At 39.6% G+C, this 22,227-nt stretch overlaps 2 protein-coding genes across 3 annotated transcripts in view; one reads left to right on the plus strand and one right to left on the minus strand.

Moving 5' to 3' along the window:
- The window catches only part of WDR19 (WD repeat domain 19), a 50,980-nt gene extending 35,349 nt beyond the window's left edge, over window positions 1–15,631 (plus strand). The window contains exons 30-37 of the mRNA XM_076336106.1: window positions 5,630–5,726; window positions 7,828–7,952; window positions 8,596–8,677; window positions 9,321–9,471; window positions 11,687–11,810; window positions 13,649–13,725; window positions 14,482–14,602; window positions 15,451–15,631. Coding sequence (XP_076192221.1) covers window positions 5,630–5,726; window positions 7,828–7,952; window positions 8,596–8,677; window positions 9,321–9,471; window positions 11,687–11,810; window positions 13,649–13,725; window positions 14,482–14,596 — 771 coding nt within the window. The 3' untranslated portion in view covers window positions 14,597–14,602; window positions 15,451–15,631. The remainder of the gene's footprint in view (window positions 1–5,629; window positions 5,727–7,827; window positions 7,953–8,595; window positions 8,678–9,320; window positions 9,472–11,686; window positions 11,811–13,648; window positions 13,726–14,481; window positions 14,603–15,450) is intronic.
- RFC1 (replication factor C subunit 1) overlaps window positions 12,917–22,227 on the minus strand; it is a 45,955-nt gene continuing 36,644 nt past the window's right edge. Inside the window, exons 18-25 of one of the 2 annotated variants that reach the window (XM_076336107.1) lie at window positions 21,869–21,964; window positions 21,591–21,689; window positions 20,326–20,480; window positions 20,092–20,209; window positions 18,999–19,144; window positions 18,311–18,524; window positions 17,042–17,233; window positions 12,917–16,561 (exon numbers count right to left, since the gene is read on the minus strand). In XM_076336107.1, coding sequence (XP_076192222.1) covers window positions 16,466–16,561; window positions 17,042–17,233; window positions 18,311–18,524; window positions 18,999–19,144; window positions 20,092–20,209; window positions 20,326–20,480; window positions 21,591–21,689; window positions 21,869–21,964 — 1,116 coding nt within the window. In that variant the 3' untranslated portion in view covers window positions 12,917–16,465. Of the gene's footprint in view, window positions 16,562–17,041; window positions 17,234–18,310; window positions 18,525–18,998; window positions 19,145–20,091; window positions 20,210–20,325; window positions 20,481–21,590; window positions 21,690–21,868; window positions 21,965–22,227 lie in introns of those variants that run through there. The other variant, XM_076336108.1, reaches the window with a different exon arrangement.

The following is a 22,227-nucleotide window of genomic DNA, read 5'->3' on the forward strand; positions in this document are numbered from 1 at the left end:
TTTTATACTATTTAGGAGGTGCTTTGTGAGATAACAGGTACTCTGTGCTATGAGGCTTCTTTTAATGTCATGTGATCAATTGAGAGGTCCATTGCCCTTTCTTCCAGGTTTCCTGCTCCTTTGTTAAAAGCAAAGCATTCATTGGGTGTAATAAAAGGCTTTTGGCAGACTGGTAGACTATTTCATCTTTTTCTCTTTTGTATATACGGATTTGGGAGTTGGAAGATGCTTGCTGACAGATTTTTGTGTATTAGTTGCCAATGCCATAGCTTTGGTAATAAAGGAAGAGGATCATTCACAAACTAAGCAGAACATAGATTAGATCTGTGCTATATATGTAATACAAGAAGTAGATTTTGACCATATTCCGTTGGTATGATTTTTTTCCCAGGACAGGTTAAAAATGTCCACTGTAAATATCATGTTAGACATCAGAACAGCAGCATTTCAGGTTAAGATAACAAACAGCTCTTTTGCAGAGTGACTGCTGATGGGCTATCTCGTTTCTCTGAGTTCGAGCTATAGAAAAACAGGCTTCACAATCCATTTTTGGCTTTGGTGTCCATAGAGCTTATGGTACATTCAATCATATTTGGGCTTGAGTTTATGGAACTGAGTGGCTGAGCCACTTCAGGTTTTACTGCCTGTTACAGCAGAGCTTGAATGTGAGCCAAGTGGTGCTGTACCCATGTTTTTCTACTGTGAAGGCCAGACCTCAGGTGCAGACATTGCAGTCTGCAATTAATTCCTTAGTCAAGGAATTTAAGATCTCATACAAACTCACAGTAAATATAGTCAGGTGCAAAATGATATGTATGGAAGAGTAAGTTCTGCCTTACTGAGGGGAGTAAGGTTTGGTAACGATAGAGATGACATGGTCTTGGTGCAGTAAGTTTATTTCATCGCTAGTATTACAGCAGTGGTTTATGATTCTGTTGTGAGATTAGAAATTCTGTCTCTTTCCTCTTCGTATGGTGCCTGGAGATTAAGGGCTTGATATTTTAGACTTTCAGAGACACTGGACAGTTGATGGCCAAGCCAATCTTGCTTTTATAAAATTAAAAAAAAAAACCACCAAACCCTCTATCTCTTTATAGAATAGAATAGAATAGAATAGAATAGAATAGAATAGAATAGAATAGAATAGAATAGAATAGAATAGAATAGACTATTTCAGTTGGAAGGGACCTACAATGATCATCTAGTCCAACTGCCTGACCAATTCAGGGCTGACCAAAAGTTAAAGCATGTTGTAAAGGGCATTGTCCAAATGCCTCAAATACTGACAGGCCTGGGGCATCGACCACCTCTCTAGGAAGCCTGTTCCAGTGTTTGACCACCCTCTCGGTAAAGAAATGCTTCCTCATGTCCAGTCTAAACCTCCCCTGGTGCAGCTTTGAACCATTCCCACACGTCCTGTCACTGGATACCAGGGAGAAGAGATCAGCGCCTCCCTCTCCACTTCCCCTCCTCAGGAAGCTGTGGAGAGCAATGAGGTCACCCCTCAGCCTCCTTTTCTCCAAACTAGACAAGCCCAAAGTCCCCAGCCGCTCCTCAGAGGACATTCCTTCCAGCCCTTTCGCCAGCTTTGTTGCCCTCCTCTGGACACATTCAAGGACCTTCACATCCTTCTCAAATTGTGGGGCCCAAAACTGCACATAGTATTCAAGGTGAGGCTGCACCAACGCTGAATACAGTGGGATAATCACCTCTTTTGACTGGCTGGTTATACCGTGTTTGATGCACCCCGGGGCACACGGCTGACTCATATTGAGCCTGCTGTCAACCAGCACCCCCAGATCCCTTTCTGCAGGGCTGCTCTCCAGCCACTCCTCTCCCAATTTATACTTGTGCCCAGCATTACTCCATCCTAGGTGCAGAATCCGGCATTTCGACTTGTTAAAATTCATCCCATTAATCATAGCCCAATGGCTATTATTATTTACATCTTATTATTTACCTGTAATTTGAAATGTGAACATTAATAAAATTATAAGAGAAGCGAAACATAGTGAAACAAACAAAATAGAACTGCAAGAGACCAGAAGAGAGTGAAGCTGTTTGAGGCATTAGATGACAAATCTGTGCAGCATCAGTGTAAGCAAAAGTAATTTCATGTTTATGCTGAAAGTTGGGTGGACAGAAACTGTAGCATCCGGTCTGTTTTCTAAGAGCGGCAGCCTAGCCATCTGAAAGGAGTGCATAGGGCTGGGTAAGGGAAGTGAGCTATAGAATCATAGAATCATAGAATCATTGAGGTTGGAAAAGACCTCTAAGATCATCGAGTCCAACCGTCAACCCAACACCACCATGCCCACTAAACCATGTCCCTAAGCACCGCATCTACACGTCTTTTAAATACCTCCAGGGATGGGGACTCCACCACTTCCCTGGGCAGCCTGTTCCAATGTTTCACCACTCTTTCAGTAAAGAAATTTTTCCTTACATCCAATCTAAACCTCCCCTGCCGCAACTTGAGGCCATTTCCTCTCGTCCTATCACTTGTTACTTGGGAGAAGAGACCGACACCCACCTCACTACAACCTCCCTTCAGGTAGTTGTAGAGAGCGATGAGGTCTCCCCTCAGCCTCCTCTTCTCCAGGCTAAACAGTCCCAGTTCCCTCAGCCGCTCCTCATAAGACTTGTTCTCCAGACCCCTCACCAGCCTCGTTGCCCTTCTCTGGACACGCTCCAGCACCTATAGTATGATCTCTGTAGTAAAGAGGTTCTAAAGATTTTGAAAACACTTAGCAATTTTGTGAATGCTGTAATTGCCATATTTAACATTGTTTTGAATGTCAATGTAGAGCTTTCTTTTCCTTGTTTAAAATCTCTCTCTTGTTCTTCTGAATGCTTTAATCCAATCTGCCATAGTCTCTCTCAGTGAGTAACAAAATTTTACATTATCAAATCATACATACTTGTTTTAAAAACCTACTTAAAAAACAATTCATCTTAATCCTTATTATGCTGTGGAGACAGCGTTTTTTAAATTATCAAGCATATGGGGTTGTTTTTAGAGAATAGCAGCTTTTATGTGGTGGTATTTTTGTAAAGCTGAAAGTAAGAGTGAACTTAAAGTAGCCATGCAGCAGAAACTTGCTAATCCTTTCAAGCATTGATCTTCAAACCAGATCATCGCTCACAGCAGCCTGATCGCTTTAAATCTTTCACAGCCAACAATTATGTGGGATTTTAATGAAGTACCATATTATCAAAATTATTATGCTTACGAAAATTTTGCTACACTGTTGTCTGACTAATTATAAACTATTTCTTAAATGTGTTATTATGTCAACTATTGTATTTGTTAACTTTAACATGTAAAGATTCTTAATTTGTCATGTGTGTTCTTTTGTAATTTTTCAGGGAGCGTTAACTAGCAAGGTTCTGCTGTTTTCTGTGTGCATAATTTCTAAGTATATGTGTTTTAAAAAGCAAAACTAAATTAAAATCATGGCTATCTAATATTAAGATCAGTTAGAAAAGACCTTAGGAAATGTGTTGTCAATTGAAAATTCCTTCCTGCATTTTTTGCTTCTAAAATGGCTAACTTTAAAGGTAAGAATATGAAAGTAAAACATTAGACTAATTTTTCTTAAATGCCTTCTACTTTTATATTTTTTCTACATATGGCAGCCATATAAGTCATTTAAATATATTATTTAAGTAAAATATAATTAGGGACATGGCAAATACCTTATAAGACCACTGGTCCGTGCTGGGACAGGATCCTTCTCCTGCTAGAGAAAAGGGAGAAGCAGCCTGGATGGGGAAGAAGTGCAGCCTTCTGCTATCATCAGTGGAACGGCCCTCTGTGGTCATTAGGAGGTGTCAGAGGCTGGGAAGAATTACATCATAACCTACCATTCATAATGATTTTTGTTTTACCCCACTCAAGGAATAGCAATTTTCCTTTTTAAGGCAGTTAATAATATCCACTGATATAAGTAGTTGCGGTTACTTTATTATCCAGATAACTATTTCATTATTGTTAAATTATGGTTCATATGAAGTTTGACCTTTTGATCATGTGTTACTTAAAATTCTGCTCCATCGTTAGTTTAAAAGTAATTACTTTAGGTCACTTAATGTTTTTCATTATATTGCAACTTAAGAATTTGACTCGCCTTTTTTCTTTCTGTATGCCAGTCTTTCTCTCTTGCTTTTACTTCTGTGATTTTTCATCTGGTTGCTTCTTGCCTCTCAAGTAGGGAGTTAATCTTTGCAGTCATCTTCTTTATAAGGAAATGTCTTTATATCTTTCATATTTCTCTTCCTTTTAATTTCTGCGCTTTTTTTTGCTATGTTTTTGAGACTTGCATACAAAACCCACACAGTATTCCAGAGAACAGCACAACACTGATTAATACAGTTCTTTTTTAAAGAAACTTTTATACCATTTTAACATAAAATACACATGGTCAGTGTTTGTTTTTTATTAATAATATTGCAGAATTAGTTGGGTTGGTTTTTTTACTAAGCTGTCTATAAAGCTACCAGTGATTTTCCTGATTTGTCTATATTTAAGTTGGAACCATACCATTATAGACAATATTTCAGCTTAATTTAATCTTGATTTACTAGTTCAAAGATAAATTGTTGTCTACAGACTTTACTTTTTACTGATTCCATTTTAGAAATCACTGCTAAAGATATAAAAGAGTGGCCCTAGCCCAGGTTTTTTCACACTTAATAGTTCCTTTTCATCATAAGCAAGGTCATTTTATTTCATATTTTGTATTTTAGCTGTATTTTTAGGAATGACCTCTTTTGAGAATTTTCTCAAAATCCTTATGAAAGACCAGTTCTCTTTTCTCTTGTTGATTTTTTTTTTTAACTAGTCTGCTAGAAATTTGAGTACACTTAAAAAACTAGATCTCATGTTTGTTTTCTTCAATACTACCATCTTGTTTTTTAAAGTTTTGTTTTAAAATTATTTCACTAATTTTCTTGATGTTGAATTAAGCTGTTGGATTGCCAGTTCTTGGGTGAACTCTCTGCTACCTTTGCCATTCTTGAACTCTGTAATATATCAACAGTATGTAGTATAGCAAATTATAAATCTTACGCATTTTGTTAGCTGATTGTCCCCTTAATTTTCAATTCTTGTAGCTGTCTTGGATGTCTACCATCAGGTCCCAGAACAGTACACTCTTTAATGGCCAGGTTTTGTCATCCTTATGCACACTAAGCAATGTTTGCATCTAGATCTGTAACGCGCTTTAAGCATTTCTAGCAAGATTTCGATTTCTGAAAGGAGTCCTTTGGTTCTTTTCTGACGCCATAAATGCCTACACGTCTGAAGTTGTTGGGTTTCCACCTGTACAACTCTCTAGGTGCCTAACGGTCTGCGGCTTTCTGTGCCCATGTTAACAGGGCTTGGCAACTAACTGCCACAACTCAGTCAGGGTCCTCAACGTGGGTGTTTATCTGACTGTCCTAAGGGCCAAAACTTACAGGGGAACGTAGCATAGCTAAAGCATGTTGATACGAAGAGCTCTTCATGAAACAAGCCAGCTTGTCCGCTTTCTTTAAAGAGTGTGGTGGTGGGATGGGCAGGGAAAGAAAGGGAATACAGCAGTACGTATTCAGTTAGTATTAATTGCTTTTGTGTGATTTAATTAAGGATGCCAAGTACCTATTCCGCTTATACATGGCACTAAAGCAATACAGAGAAGCTGCCAGAACTGCTATAATAATTGCCAGAGAGGAGCAATGTTCAGGTAAGTCTGTTTTCTCGGATATGACAGCATCTTGGACGCTACATCCTTGCAGTACTTAGGGTACCGTTATTTATATACTTAGAAAAGACATGTATCAGTGCTTTTAATTATATTCAAGTTTAAGTTTGAATTTGAAGTAGACTTTGTGAAAAAGTTGGGACTCATACCTGTATATTAAATATTGGAAAAAAGAAAATTGTGGAAAATACCTGCATTCCTTATTACATTCAAGTAAACACAGTGATTAAGATTTCCTGCAACTTTACTTTTCTGTATATCACAGATCTTAGAATTGCAGTTTCTACATGCAGTTTCCGACTTCGATACTGATCCTTTAGTCTTTGCACGTGATGTTTTTCAGTGGGAGATGTGCACAGGAGATGATTTCTGTTGAAGGATCAGACACCTGCTTACTGAAGCCTTGTTTTCCCCTGTGATAGGCAGCTGAAATCAGAAATAGAAAAAAGTAATAAGAAGGGACAGGGCTAGAAGCAAAATAGCTATCATCGCCTCCATTATTCGTGCTCCTCTGTAGCCATGGCAACGGCCCTACCATAACACTGCTTGCTTTTCATTTCAAGTTAAGAAAAATATCTATAAAGGAAAAATAGCAGCCTCGGGAACAGCCCAGGCAAATTAGTATTTATGGACTGCTCCTCAGCATTGGCCTAAGGAGTGGAAAAACTCTTAAACCCTTGGCAAGCATGATCTCCCAATTCATCGTAGCAGTGAATAAGGCATTTGTGCTAATTATGTAAGCAGGAAATGTGAAGGCTCAAGGGTTTAAATATTTACTAGCTTCTCTGAATCTGAAAACTTATATCTAAAATGCAGTATCCCATGCTGTATTTCACATTCCCTAATAGTATAGATGTGTTCTGCAACAGTGTAATAATAAGCACAATATTTTTCTCATTAAAATCACCGATCTTGTAGTAACTGTTTCCTCCGCAGAGGCACAGTTTTAGATTGTCCCCCTCTTCCTTCAGGAGATTTCTGTGAGTTTGAGTCTGAAGTTTACACCAGTATAGTTTATTCTTTCCTTAAAAGTCAAACCGTTTGGTATTTGCCTTTGGGTATGCCATTTTATGTGCAATTTTCTTTTAAGTTGTTTTTTTATGTAATCACATGATTTTAAGACTGATCCTATTATACTGAGAGTCAGTAACACAGCATGAAAATTTAGTGTTGTTTTCCAGCAGCTATTTCTGGAGTGATATTTAGCTGCCTCACACAAATTCCATGGGTTGATTCAATTGTAGCGTGTAACAACATATAACAAATTGCTCTATACAGTAAAAACGTTTGCTGATAGAGAAAGAGAGAGAGAGAGGAAAAAACTTTGCTGAAATAACTGAATCTGAAATTTCCTCTAAATGCCTCCAACTGCAAAGAGTATGACTTCCTTATACTCTAATAATGAAAAAAAAACCCAAAAACAAAAAAACAAAGCAAGAACGAACAACTAGCTAAGAGTAGACTAACCATACTAAGCACTGGTTGTTTTCAGCTACATTGATAATTTAATGAAATCCTGTGGTTTCTGGACAATCCTTGATAGTAACCTTGAAGCAGTATAATCTAGTGAATTAACATCCAAATTTTAATTATCTCTCTGAAAGGTTTCGGGTTGGTTTGGTTGCAGAGGCAAGGAGTTGCCAAAGCAAATGATAAAGTAAAAGTATGTTAAATTAACATTTAAACAACAGCTTTCGAATGTCTGACACTGAAGAACAAAAAGAGGTGACATCTCTAAATGCTCTAAAAATACCTTTTCTCCTCTTTATTGTGGGAGCAATGTATTGGATACAGCATCTTCCATTTTGAAAGTTTCATTATATGAAATTGTCATCCACATATGTATTTTGTTACTGTTTAGGTGACTTCTCCCAGTGTAATTTTTTTTTCTTATTTAACTCCCTGGCTGATACTGTTTAGGATACTGTGACAAGCAACTGCTTGTGACTTTCCAAAGAAATTGTCGTGCAAATGTTTTGCTCTGAGAATCAACATAACTTCCTGTTCAGCTTCCGTATATGTCATTAGTAAAGAAATTGTTATGAAAAATTAAATTTATTATTCAGTGTTGTTTGTTTTTAAGGAAACTACCGAAATGCACATGATGTTCTTTTCAGTATGTATTCAGAGTTAAAGACCCAGAAGATTAAAATTCCTTCTGAGATGGCTACAAACCTTATGATTCTACACAGCTATATTTTAGTGAAGGTAATGAATTAAGAAACTGCATCTATGCATAAATTGCACAGTCTCTGATTTATTGAACTGTACATATGGATGCTCTGTATACATAAATTACTTTGTCATATAAGTTGTATCAGAGAAGCCAAGTGCATGCTAACAAGGACAATCCATACCTTTTGGTTGTTTCTGCCTCTTGGATTAGCATATTCTTTTTTAAATGCCGAATAATTAAAAACCTACATCTGGCCTCCTGTATTTCTTTTGCATTCGTACTTACCAATATGTTATGCTGTTAGTACAATTATTAATTATTATGCATAAGCAGATCGCTGCTTTTCCGTGAATGAAATTAAGCAGGGGGACTCAAATGATTTCTAGTAGTTAACCCACGGCCCATCAGGATATCCATCCAGCCTACGGCCAGCTTCTGGCCTTCCTCTCTACCACCAGTGAGGCAAGAGCAGGCAAACAGTGGGCTGAAGGCCAGAAAGACTGTTCTGGGAAAGAGCCTCTCTAGAGTCTCTGGTCCTTTCTCTAGCGCATAATACACCTCTGCCTAGTTTCATGAAAGAGCGGTGCAGCTCCCAGAAGGATGAACGCCAAGAGCAGGCTGCAGGAATTGCTCTCTAAAGGCTGCAGTTAATTCGATATGTTTGTTGTGTTCCAGACTCACGTGAAACGTGGTGATCACATGAAGGGAGCACGTATGCTTATACGTGTAGCCAACAACATCAGCAAGTTCCCATCACGTAAGTGCTGACAGCATAGAAGAGCATGCTGTGCTCTACAGGACAATTCATTAATCATTTCATTAGAAGGTACATTCTCTTCCTGTGATTCGATGGTGCACACGACAAAGTGTAAATACACGGTGTGCTCTGCCGTCCTCCGCAGCACAGCTCTTTGATACACGGCCTCCAAGATGGGTTCCTCACCAGCCGTTTAATCTGTCCTCATCCACCGTAACTGCAGTACTGAGGTGCCTGAACCACACACAAAGTCTCAGGATCATATGTAATGAACTGACTGGTTCTGTGCCTTTATCACAAAATTTTAATCAGTCTTCTTTTGAAAATACTTCTTGGGTACCTGGAAAATGTAGACTAAAATGTAGACTTTAGACAGTGCAGACCAGATTTGGGAGAAATGGCTATAATCAAAACATTCCTGCTGCCATGCTGCGCTTCAGAAATGCAAGGCAGTGAGAGGCGAAACCATGATTTTCTTGTATATGGTTACAGGAATTGCACAAATTGTGCAACTGTGTACCATGAGGAAGAAGAAAAATACTGTCATTTTTCATCGGTACCTTTTTAGCCATATTAGCTCAAAGGCTTTCAACATTAATATTTGTGAATAAATATTTGACATCATTGTTTCATTCTCTTACAGACATTGTGCCAATTTTGACTTCAGCTGTAATCGAGTGTCATAGAGCAGGATTGAAGAACTCAGCCTTCAGTTTTGCTGCTATGTTGATGAGACCTGAGTATCGTAATAAAATAGATCTTAAATACAAAAAGAAAATTGAAGCAATGGTCAGGTGAGCAGTGTTAATCTGTACTTTCAAATGTACACAATATCAAGCCTTTATTTGTAATGTTATTTTTGCTCATAAAGCCTATGGGCGTTATCCTGTTTTCATATAATTTCACTGTCTCAAATTTGGAAGACTAAGAACTATTTCCCCCCTTCTCTGAAAAATAAAGGCCCTTCTGTTCCCTTGGGTGCGATAAACCTTAAATGCAATCTGCATGTAAAATGCTTCCTAACTGGCAGTAACGTTTTCCGTCTTGTCCATACAGACCTAAGTGCAGCCATACAGCTTTAGTTGTTCTCTAGTTAGGAATGTACATGTAAACTGTTAGCTACTACAGCATCAGCAGTATGCTCTTCTGTGATTTAGACTACTGAGTAAATGGCTAAAATAAAAAAGAATGGAAGGGCAAATAAAATAGATTAATTCAATTCTTGACATTTTCTTCCTTATCTGAAGTTCTGTTTTGACAGATCCTAGCCTGTATTTTCTGCCAGAGGAGGAAGCGTAGGTGAGCATATAAGAGCAGGGCAAGCATATGTAATGCTTTTCTTATTTATTCTACTAGGCTGTAACCATTTTGAGGCTCGGGCACTTGCTGAGCCCGTATGGGTGTTTTAGGTATTTATTAAGTCTCTAAGCTCTCCATGAGCTCATCCAATCTCTCTCCTTGAAGCCACGTCAATTTTTAGCAACAGATGACTCCTGTGACAAGAAGTTCCATTGTATCAAGACTGGTCCCTAGCTGGTTTAATGTGATGCCTCGTAGTTTTCCTCTTGGGAGAGATCTAGCCTTTTCTGTGTCACTTATGATTTCATAGACCTCTTATTTTTTTCCATTTCCCCTCTATCAGTCATATTTTTTCAGGACCTGAAGTGTCTCACCTTACACAGCTATTCCTTTATGGATACTGATCCTTATGGCCTTTCTCCGACACTCTTTTACAACCTTTTTGGAGGAGGCAGGACCAAAACTACACACAGTCTTTAAGACGCGGGCAACCCATGGATTTATGCAGTAGCAGAATGAGTCTCTGTTCCAGCCTACTTGATTTGCTTTGACTGTTTTTAAAGTGAGCTGATGTTTTCATAGCATGTATTATAATTGCAAGATCTTGTTCCTAAGCAACAGCAGTTCAGTGTCCACCATCTTGTACGTGGAAACTTTTTTCCAATGGGCCTTGCTTTGGCTTCCCCCCTGTGTCATCACATTATTTTCACTTATATTTTATGAGCATGCAGCACAGCAGTAGGTTACCACAGATGTGTACTGTGAGAACCGTGCTGTTTAGTATGTTTTAACCATTTTTTTAAAGTCATGCAAAGTGCTTCCGCTATTGCCTGCTTGTTAATATTTCTAGAACATTCCGGTAAGCTTCTAAAATATGACATCAATGTTAAAAGCCCTGTTGATGCATTCCTAATCTATCATGTTTATCCATACCTCAGATTTCTTAAGTGGAGACAAAGGAACAGGCCATTGCAAGGGAAACAAACATGCCCAGGCTAATAAAATGAGAAATTAGGCTTGCTGCAAAGCATCAAGGTAACTAAGGCAGGCATCTAGTTGTCTCCAAGGTTACTAGGTTAAACATTAGAAAAGCTGTATCCTCTTCATTGGAAAATATGCTAAAAGTGAATCGAAGCTCTTCATCTGTAAATGTTCCACAGAAGATTAAACGTTAAGGTCGCATAAGAAATCTGAAAAAAGGCCTCCTCCCGCCCCCTCCCCCCAGCCCAGGTGCTGTGATGCCTGGGTCAGGACCATCATCCTGAGACACCTGGATGAAAACAAGCCTGTGAAAGGCAGAGTTACAAGCTGTACGGTCCTATCTGGATGCCGGTTTTGCGTCTTGTTACTTCAATTCTTTGTGGCCGTTCCTGTCACAGAAAAATGCTGAAATAGAGAAACCACAACTTTATATTCTATACATATAGACTATGAATTTGGAAAGATTTCAAAGTGTTATGATCTGTTATAGCTTTAAAAAAGGTTGTATTGTTTCAAATTAGATTGGAAAATAACCTGTTTCTGAGTTTACATAATTATGATGAAGCTTGGTCGATAGTTAAAAGGAATTATCTGGTAGAATATAAAATAGCAACTGGAAGCCATGCAAATAAAGAAAACCACTTGCTAAATATCAAAGGCATTGTAAAACATCTTTGTTGAAGTTCAGAGCCCTTGAGGTTTTTATTCACATTTGTATCTTCCTTCTAGACGTCCAGACACAACAGAGGCAGAGGAGCCAACAACAGCCTGTCCCTATTGTGCATTCCAGCTCCCAGAGTGCGAGCTCTTGTGTCCTGGCTGCAAGAACAATCTCCCGTACTGTATTGCGACTGTGAGTGTCTGTGGTGGTGTCTGCAGTGTGAGAATGAACACAAAGCTTTTCTTTCCTTCTAAAAATAAGTTCATCTGAACATCTTTGGTTTGCTAGTAGATTCAAGCTAGATGTTTTTGTGGGTGAGTCTGCTGGGGTTTTTTCCAAGCTGTTACCAAAACAGTAAAAGCCATTCTTGTTGTCTGTCTTAACTATCATAGAGCGGCCTTAGTTGCCACCTACAAGTTGCAGGCACTTAAGGGCGACAGTAAAATCATGAAGTGGTTCTGGAAGACTTCAGCTTCCTGAGAAGGCAGGGCGTGCACCAGGACCCCCCTGAACACCCAGCAGACGCGTGTTCGGTGCAGTTGGTGCACTTGGGAGAACACAGGCAGGATTGTGCGGCTGGAGCTGGTGCCTTCCCAGCCCAACCCTTTGCTCAGCTGCTCCAGTGCTCAGAGCAATAATGGTAGAGAGGTCTCCCTTTCTTCTTCCATGTGCAGGAGCTTGTGGAGGGCACAGCTCTCCTCCCCGAAACTCCAGGCTGCCAAGACTTCAAATAAAAAAAAAAAAAACACCACTCTTCAAAAATCTGTTATTGGGGAACGCCCAGCATGTTACAGAATTTTTAGGCACTCCAAGGTTAAGTAATAGTTCAGCCAGTGACCTCAGCATTTCTTACATTACTGATCCTTACAGAAATGAGAAACTAACATTTTTGTTTCAGGATACTTTAGAGTGTACTGAAAGGGTATGGATGGGGTACATTTCCCAGTGGAAGAGCCACGCAGCCCACTGTTACCAGCATCAGTACAAAATCTTTATACTGAGGTTAGCTACAGTACAACTAACGCTTTATTTTTATTAGGTTCAAGTGATTAGTCATGCTAGAATTACAGAAAAATCAAAATTTACTTGAGCAGGAATCAAATGTCAGAGTTAACATTCTTTATTAAAACTAAAGAATTAAATCTTACAAAAAAATATTACTAGCAATTATCTATTTTTTTACTCTATTGGTTTAGCAGAGTAAGATGACTGGTACCTTGTAGAAGTGTTATCTTAAGGAAGAAAACCAAGGCTTTTAAATAGAGCTTTACGAGCCAAACATAATGTACATACTCATGTATATTTCACATTATTTATTTAGGCTCCGTCTTGGTTATAGTTCATTTACATCACAGGTATTTGTAACATCATTAGGAATGCAGCGTTTTCAAATATCTTATGAGAGTCAGTGTCAAAACAGTCTGCTGTTGCATATCATATTAGAGCATAAATCTCTCAATATAGTTCAAGGTGCTGTTGCATTTTTATAGTATTGAAAAGGTACATATGAATTCTTTCTATCAAAAGCAAATTAGTAAACCATACCAAAACAGAGGAAATCACTTCTGTGTAAAGAGGCGAGTGCCTGGCAGTACGCTCACAAACTTGACAGCATTGAATGCGACCTCCTGGGCTCAGGTGATGTGGCTTTGGGGGCATTTTTTGAATGTCACATGCCACACCAGAAATCCCAGTAGATCTGCGTACAGCTCTAGACATAGACCTACAGATAACATTCTAGAATTGCCAAACTGAAAGAGTTTTAAAAGTTGTAATTCTTAGATTTCTTTTTTCAAAAGAGGAATGCAAATTATAATGAAAGCACTGCATCTCAGAGAGCTCCTTTTCTAGTTACAGAATTTATACTGTAATGGTGTTACTGTAGTTTGATTACTGTTTTGGGTTTTTAATTCCTCAAGATCTCTAGAACGCAGTTGCCGAGACTTTTTCACAATAATAGGTACAAAAGTAAATGCCCGGTGTACTAGGACAGCACATGCCATTTAATTACTTGTGGCTTTTGCGTGCAGGGTCGACATATGGTACGAGATGACTGGACAGTCTGCCCACACTGTGACTTTCCTGCCCTCTATTCAGAATTCAAGAAGTAAGTTGGTATTTTTTTTCTGTTGCAGGATTCCAGTATTGTTTGTATTTTAGCAAACTGTTTCATGTGGTACTAAAAAACATGTAACAGCTGCAGGGGGAGGGTGGAAGAGGAATCCCCCTTACTTGGTAGTTTCATCTAACATACTCACAGAACATCGCTTCAAAGTCGACCAAAAACTACGATAAAGAAAGAACTCGGCCAGAGATGCAGGGCTCCAGCAATAGGAGCAATGAAGATGGATGGGGGGCTTGTGTAAGTTCTCAGCTCTTTCCAGGAAGAGGACCTGATATGGGGGCGGGGGGGGGCGGGGAACATCAGCACAGCAAGCAGTCACCAAAACAAAACACCCACATTAGCGGGTACTAAGGCAGCAATAATCTCGTCCCCAGTAAGTCCCCAGTAATCGTCTGTCCAAGAATGGGACTGGATAGCTCTGTTCAGATGTCAGGAACTGTGAGGCAGTAGAAACTTCATGTTACAGCCCAAGCTCTTTTGTCTATGTTTTAATTGCCAAATTTTCCTCGTGTCTGTGCGAACAGCAGCAGCAGCATTCCTGTTGTGATGTTAGTTCTCAAACGGCAAAAAACAAACCAACCAACCTTTGCTCCGCCTAGACAGAAGCAGCTGTTGCTCTGGCCCGTATTTGTTACACAGCATAGGTCAGAACGTCGCTCTATGCTTTCTGCCTCAGGCCCAGCTGTTCCTTTGAAAATGTTAGTTATCATTTGACCAGTCACCCTTCTTTTAAAACAGCATGTTACAGACTGAAAACACATGTCCAATGTGTTCTGAAAGGATTAACATTGTTCATCTTAAGAAAATAAACGATTGCACACAGTACCTCAAACCAGAAGATGAGGACCAATAAATTCAGGTATGTGCTAGAGCCTGCATTTTTTTTTTTTTACTTAACAGGGCTCATTCTCGAGGACACAGGGAGTTTTTCCCAGCAAGGGAAATAATGTTCAAGAATCTAACTTACAGGCTGGGTGTATGCCTCAGATAACTAAGGCACAGCTGTGTCACCCATTTGCCCTCAGGCATGCAAACACCAGTAGGTTTTGCTACTGCAAGTAACATGGTGGTTAAATCATTCCAGTTGTGAGGCTTTAAACCAGTTTTACCTCTATGATCACATTATCCTCTGCAACGTGTTCTGGTTTGGAATATGTTCCTGAACGCCAGTTATGCTTTAGTAGCACAGAGAACAGCTTGAAGATCTCGGCATCATCAAATCCTTCTACAGATCTACCAACAGCTATTTAAGTGTAGGAAGAGAGAGATATGCTAACTGGAAAGAGCAGATCTAAAATGCAGGTTACATGATCTTAACTTCTATGTTTAACAGAATATATCACAGGATAACAGCAGCATAGTATTGGCTTGAAATACTCATATTTCAAAGAGCGAGACTGCTGCTCTGTCTATACCACCCACTTAGATCCAAGACTTCGGTTTTGTTAGGGGAATGGTAACTGAAAATGAGTTAACAAAGCTCCTCGGTAATTTTGACATTTGAAGGCAGATTTACTAGTGCAGATAAGTTATGTGAAAACTTTGACCTATAGGTCAAAGTAATGTACAAGTGATATTATAAAATTATATATACCACAATAACCTTATTTTTGTTAATTTTTTTTTTCCAGTCTGAGAAAACGTTGTAGTTTGCTATCACAGTCTTTATAGCTTGAGACATGACTAACTGCCTCTGTTTATTTTCAGAACTGCATGTGTTGTCTGGCAAGCAGCAAGGAAAGCTCTATCGCTACATTACCCATCTTTTCCCCACTAGGATTTAATAACAACCATGTCATTTCTATTTTGTGATAGCCTGTAAATACTTAGCTTTTGATAAATTTTGTACTTTGATTTATTATAGTAATAAAACTGATTGATAATTATTCTTACCAAGCAGAGTTTGCATTTTATCTGCACCAAAGACAAACCAAGGGCCATTCTGTGTTAAGCAAGTGGCAAAAAAAAAAAACAAACCACCACACAAACCAACCCTAGCATTCTCTTTTCACCATCAGTTCTGAACTTTTATGACTATTTTCTATTACCCATTTCTTACTCTTTAAGTATTCCTTTCTGGTTTTCATTAAAGATACAACTCATAAGCACAGGCTCCTCAAGTTTTGGAACTAAATCCCTTACTGCTTTTCTGTGTCTTTAACTGAGCAAAAGGGAAGTTGTAGGAAAAGAATAACCACATCCCATACATGCAGGAAAGCCAGAACCCTGCAAGAAAAGAGAGGGAGAGGGACAGAACACTCCATGAACTTAACCAAAATTTTAAAAGACTCCCGTGGAAGACTTTATTGTAATTTTATACACTGCTTAATTTCTATAATGTACAAATATGCAATTTAGGGTTTTGGGGGGGGGTGCATTGTGTACTATTTACAAGAGTTCACCAGGGGATTTATTTAAAAAAAAATAAAAATAGAAGAGTGGAGTCCTAGGAAGACTTCGCATAAATGCCAGGTAACTAAGCATCACATGTTCATGCACCCCAGTGTTTGTTGTACAAGGATATTTATAGCTTGTAACGTTGTAGCACGTTAAGAGTAAGTACGGCACTGCATAGTGAGAGAGTACAGTAGCTACATCACCTCTATAAGAGGAGCATTTTCAATGCACTGGTTCTACCTTCCCAGCTCCATCACTGGATCCGTTTCACATTCCTGCCAGAAGTTACATAAGCAAAGCTGCATCCAGAGCAAGATTTTATTGTTTAATGTCTTGTTTTCTCTTTTCTTTTCCCCTCTTTTTTTGTTGTTTCTTCATTTTTCTCTCTTTTTGGCAGCTTAGAAGACTTCGCCTTTTTTTGCTACAAACAGAATATACAGACAGTTTAAAATCCAACTGCAACCTGACAGAAGCATAAGCCCAAATGCAATCAGTGTTAAAAGGAAAAGCCGTCTCTTCTCTTCCCCTCCCCTTTCATGTATTAAGTTTTTAAACGCTGTGGAGAGTAAGCATCTACCGTGTTCAGTCTTAAGGGCTGACCACAGTTCCCTGGTTTAGCGATACGTACAAAGGGTATTACTGGAATTGCCATCTGTGAGAACCACAAGCAAAGGCCTGTGGCTGCTCCTTACCAATGGCACCTAAAACGTTACTAAGTTTTGGAATTGGATGCAGTATTCATGAGTTTACAGTGATGTCTCACTTTGGTCCAACATTCAAGCAAAGACAATGGATTTTTTTTTTTTTTTTTTAAATTCAGATGACGTTACAAGTCCCAGAAAGGTAACTTAAGAGGATAACAGTTTAGTGTGGTAGTTTAACACTGAGGAAACTAAGTCACCTTAATCATTGCATCACTTTCAACAGTATCTTGCTCATCCTCATCAGACTGGATCTCTTCCACATTCAAGTCTTCATTCAGGTCTAAGGTCACTGCAGATCCTGACTGCCTTTTAGATGTCTTGACAGAACTAAGTGAATATGGAGTCAGATGTGCCTCCTTGTTGTAGGCACGTGTAAAAGCTGCTTTGACCTGTTAGGTTGAAAGGAAACACTATGAGCATCAGCTTAGGAACTGTAGATCGTTAGCTAACCAACTCTTGGCTAGAGATTCCACATCATCTTTCCTTTAGGAAGACGTGATGAAAGATTTGTAGAAGACGACGCTATCTCAAAAGGACACAGAAAGCATTTAAGAGCTGTGTGGTGAAGGCTCACTTTAAGCAAGTCCCACATAACCCTCAGATAGAGTGTGCATCTTCAGATGCTCCTCACTTAAGCCTCCGATGTTGTTCTGCTGCTAGCTAATCCAAGTCACTTACACCAAAGCCACCCTCGGCAGCATTGAACACCTGCCACACTGGAGCAGCATATTCAGACTAGGAGTAAACATCCAGTAGTAGCATAGGTTTAGTTATCAGCAGAGAAGATTCTTCTCTTTCCCTGAACACTTGACCTGGGGATGGGGGAGATCATGGTTCAGATCTCACATCTGCCTAGTTTGTAGCAGGGACTTGAGCTTAAGCTCACCTTGTACCAGATGAGGGTCCCAACCACTGAAGCGGACTAGCTGGATACCAGAGGAGCACCACACAGAGTCCCCCCAGGTCAGGCAGTTCAGTCTAGCTGGACTGTGACAGATGCAAGCTGCAAGCCAGCCTCTTAATTCAGTGCCCGCACCGTAACAAATACAGTTGTGCTTCCCTCCTCTGCACGGTGGTAAGAAAGGCAGTGCTATGCACGAAGGTGATACAGCTTATAGCCAGGAGCTTGCTTATAGAAAGGTACCGGCTTTCCCTGTGCCTTTTGTGTTCTGCTTCTATGCCCCAGACACAGCTGACTCCCAGTGATCCTTTACACCAGGAACAACAGGTGTAAGACTGCTGAATGAAGCACAGCCTATCTTTTAGAACATACCCCTAAAACCTTCAGTAGTATGTTTGACAGCTGATTTGCAAAGACTACCATTAATTAAATTACAGTTAATAAAATTATTCGTTTGTAGCTGCACGAACTTCAGCCTTCCAGCAGCACATCCATGCCACAGCTATTATTCTAGGATTTCTTTTTAAAGATATGGAAGAAAAAAAAATTCACTCGTGAATTTTACCTTGGGATCCAGCTTTGAGAAAGGACTGGGTTTGCCTCCCCACGTGCTTATCTCCATTATATTTTCAGTATCTTCTTTCATCAAGCAGTAAGAGTCCATGAATGTTATAGCTTTTTGTACACCATCTGCTCCAAAGTCTTTCAAGGGCTGGACAAGCGCATCCCGCAAATACGACAAGTATTCCATGTTTACTGTCCTCTTGCATGCCTGGGTTCTTTGTCAAATCAAAAGCAGTAAGTAAATCTGTACAACCACCACCACTCACTTCTAAACACAAGCAACCTGTAGGTAGGCCCTCAGCAAACGGATAATCAGCTGCCTTAAGAGTTAACTGCAAGTTGTACTGTGCCATTCCTTTTGCCATACCTGCATTAGGGATAACCGATGCAAGGTATTCAAACACCAAACAGTCTGGGGAAAACACATCCCTAACTGAGAAACAACAACTGGGGGGGGGCCGGGGGAAGGGAGTAGAAGTCACAGTACTGATGACTATACTTAGTGTTTGCAGTCTGACTGTTGTCCAGATTAAGTGCTAAGAAAGCATCACCACCAACATATGAGGATATTCACAGAATATACACTTAAGTTTGAACCAAGCACAGCAAGGAATTAACAGTAGGTAGTGAACTACATGAGAACTAAATATCCGTGTCAATATAAATCAGAAGAGGAATGTCAGTACTACCTGAGACTCATGTGCATTGCCAGTTCTTGAATGATACGATCATGTTTGCCTGTGGATGAAAATTTCCCCAGCCAGCTGGGAAAGACAGGAAACTGGGACATGTAACCTCTCATCAGCTCCCCGGGGAGAACACTTGCATAAATAGCCTGAAGAAGTAACACACATGCCAAACTCAAATCACAATGAATTAGTCTCACTGACACCACGACACACTACCCTACTTGTCCACATGAATGGAGGTAGTCAGTACAGTTCCACAGTGGAAACAGCTCGTTTTAAGAGAGCTCTTTCTTGGTTGCTTGTTTCTGTTCAACCCCTTTTAGGTTACAGCTTCATCTCTTGTACCACCCTATTTGTTACCATGGTTCTAAAATAGCTGTGAAATTATCTGGGTTTTAAAAGCCATTTAAAAAAAAAAGTCTCTTCATTTCTCATTTTAGAGTGCAGTCAGGCAAACAGCTGACTGCCCACAAACAAGTGCTGTAGTCTCCAGCAGATGGACGCGGTGAAGGAGACATTTCCAAAGAACACCACAAATCTACATAAACTCAGCAAGCTAAGGTTCCCAAGCAACTTATCTGGACCTGCGTTAAGCAGCGGGGTAGACTAGATGACCTCCAGGGGTCCATTCCAACTTAATCTACAATACATTCTCTGATGCCAGTCATAATCCTTTAAGAACAAGTCTCGTCAATGTTTCAGTGATCATTAAAAGAAGTACAGTGACGAAGCTTCAGTCCTCTATGCTTTGGGAGAAATACTGGCCTGGTAAGAGGCTGGGATAGGAAGCACATAAATAAAACAGAGTAGGCTTGTAACATGCATGTCAGAAGTGATACGTGCCGTGTGCTCCTATACTTCATATAAAGAAGGTTCAAGCTTTTCAAAGTTTCAGAAGACTTCATTTCATGATACAGCGTGGGTTCAAACAATACGAATACGGGAAACTGCTCTACTCACCAGCAGAACAGAATACTACATGAAGTATGAATTATACACGTCAGAAAAATATACTGAAACATCAGGTTCGAGGGATCAGTCTTTTACACTGGACACCCAGTAAAGCACATAAAAATGAGTGTTAAGTGCTAACCTGTGTCGGAAGAAGGTTCCAGTTTTGCTTGCTACGAATCTGTTTGTCCACTATATCACCATCACATATACTATCAGCGGCTCTACTCAAGAGCACCAAGTGCTTTTTCATATTTCCTCTGGAAAAAAAATGAAGTTGATTGTATTACAAAGCAGAAATATCCAGATAGGTTTCAGCCTAGTTTTACTCCCTGACACAAAAGCCTATGTCAATTTAGGGTATGGAATAACTCACCCAGCAGCAGCTGGTTTCACATGTACATAGTTCTCTTGCACAAAGAGAGGTGCTAGGGAATAATCATGGAAGAAAAGATCCGATTTGTCTATAAGAGACATACGAGAAGCCTCCTCTCCAGTAGCAAAAACCTTCCGGACAACATCAAAAGGGCCCTAAGTAAATGATATTTCAAGAAGTCAGTGGGTTGCAGGTCAACACAAACAGTAAGACACAGCACAGTATCAACAGTTACTTTAGTGATGGTACCCAACAATATCTGGACTCATCAGTACAAGTTCAATGTTCGGTATTTCCTTCCTAGTGCTTTACCAGTTTCAAAAATTAAGTTTTACTTCTGATATTAAGAAAATTATCTCCTAAATAGAGGTCTCAGGATGAGAACTATGAGCTTCATAATTGCATCTTACATAAGACACCAATACATCAAAATATATACTCAGTCCCGGATTTACTCCTCTTCAACTACTTGTGGCAAGTTTGACAGCTCCCTGCATCTAGGCTATCAGTGCTTAGTTCAGAAGATACTTATGAAGTCTAGTGATTCTATCAGAATATAGAATTATAGAATCGTTTAGGTTGGAAAAGATCTTCAAGATCATCAAGTCCAACCATTTACCTAGCACTGCCAAGTCCACCACTAAACCATGTCCCTAAGCACCACATCTACACATCTTTTAAATACCTCCAGGGATGGTGACTCCACCACTTCCCTGGGCAGCCTGTTCCAACAGACTTCACAACCCTTTCAGTGAAGACATTTTTCCTCATGTCCAATCTAAACCTCCCCTGGCACAACTTGAGGCCGTTTCCTCTTGCCCTATTGCTTGTTGCTTGGGAGAAGAGACCAACACCCACCTCGCTACAACCTCCTTTCAGGGAGTTGTAGAGAGCGATGAGGTCTCCCCTCAGCCTCCTTTTGTCCAGGCTAAACAGTCCCAGTTCCCTCAGCGGCTCCTCATAAGACTTGTGCTCTAGACCCTTCACCAGCTTCGTTGCCCTTCTCTGGACACGCTCCAGCACCTCAATGTCCTTCTTGTAGTGAGGGGCCCAAAACTGAACACAGTATTCGAGGTACAGCCTCACCAGTGCCGGGTACAGGGGGACAACTTGGTGGCACACTGAAACTTGTTTGAAACCACACATGAGATTTTGTGCAGCTCATATGCCAGAGAAATGTGTTCACATGTGACTGAACGTAACAGTCCAAGATTAGAAAATCTAGCAATATGACAGTAAAAGCCAATCCAGTATTTTACACTTACCAGTTTGATATCTTTTTTGGCTCTGCTGCCATCCATTTTAGCCTCGTCATAAGTCAATGATTTATCTTTTGCACACCACATATTAAGATTATGTAAAACCTAAAGAACAAAATCGACAATTTGGTAGCATAATAGCATTTAAATGGAAGACTCTAGCAAAAAACAGTCTGATCTCTATGTACATAAAAATAATAATACTGTTCAAATACTACATTGAAGTCAAGGACTCGTACATGACGTGCTCTCTGAATGGACACTGATGCTGAATTGGCACTGACCTGTCTGATGTCCTGATTTGCTGCCAGGATTATCTCTTGCATAGCAGGTGGTGGAATTTTTAAACCTTCTTTAAATGCAATAGACATCATGGCACCCTGTAATACACACAATTGAGAAACTGTCACTAGATAATTCCTATGAATTCTTCCCCCTACAGAACACTGACACATCTAGGAAAGAGCATTACTGTATTTTTCTAGTTTTTTTAAAGCACGTATAATTTAAATTTTCTCTCATGAACAAAAGTCAATCCCTTGTCATTAGTGTGTAAAAAAAAAAGCACATGATCATTTAAAAAAAAAATCTTTGGCTATATTTAAGATAGACTTCTAAATCTGAAAGGCTTTGTGATACTTCA

Source organism: Aptenodytes patagonicus, chromosome 4, assembly GCF_965638725.1.
Source record: "Aptenodytes patagonicus chromosome 4, bAptPat1.pri.cur, whole genome shotgun sequence".
NCBI classification, from domain to species: Eukaryota; Metazoa; Chordata; class Aves; order Sphenisciformes; family Spheniscidae; genus Aptenodytes; species Aptenodytes patagonicus.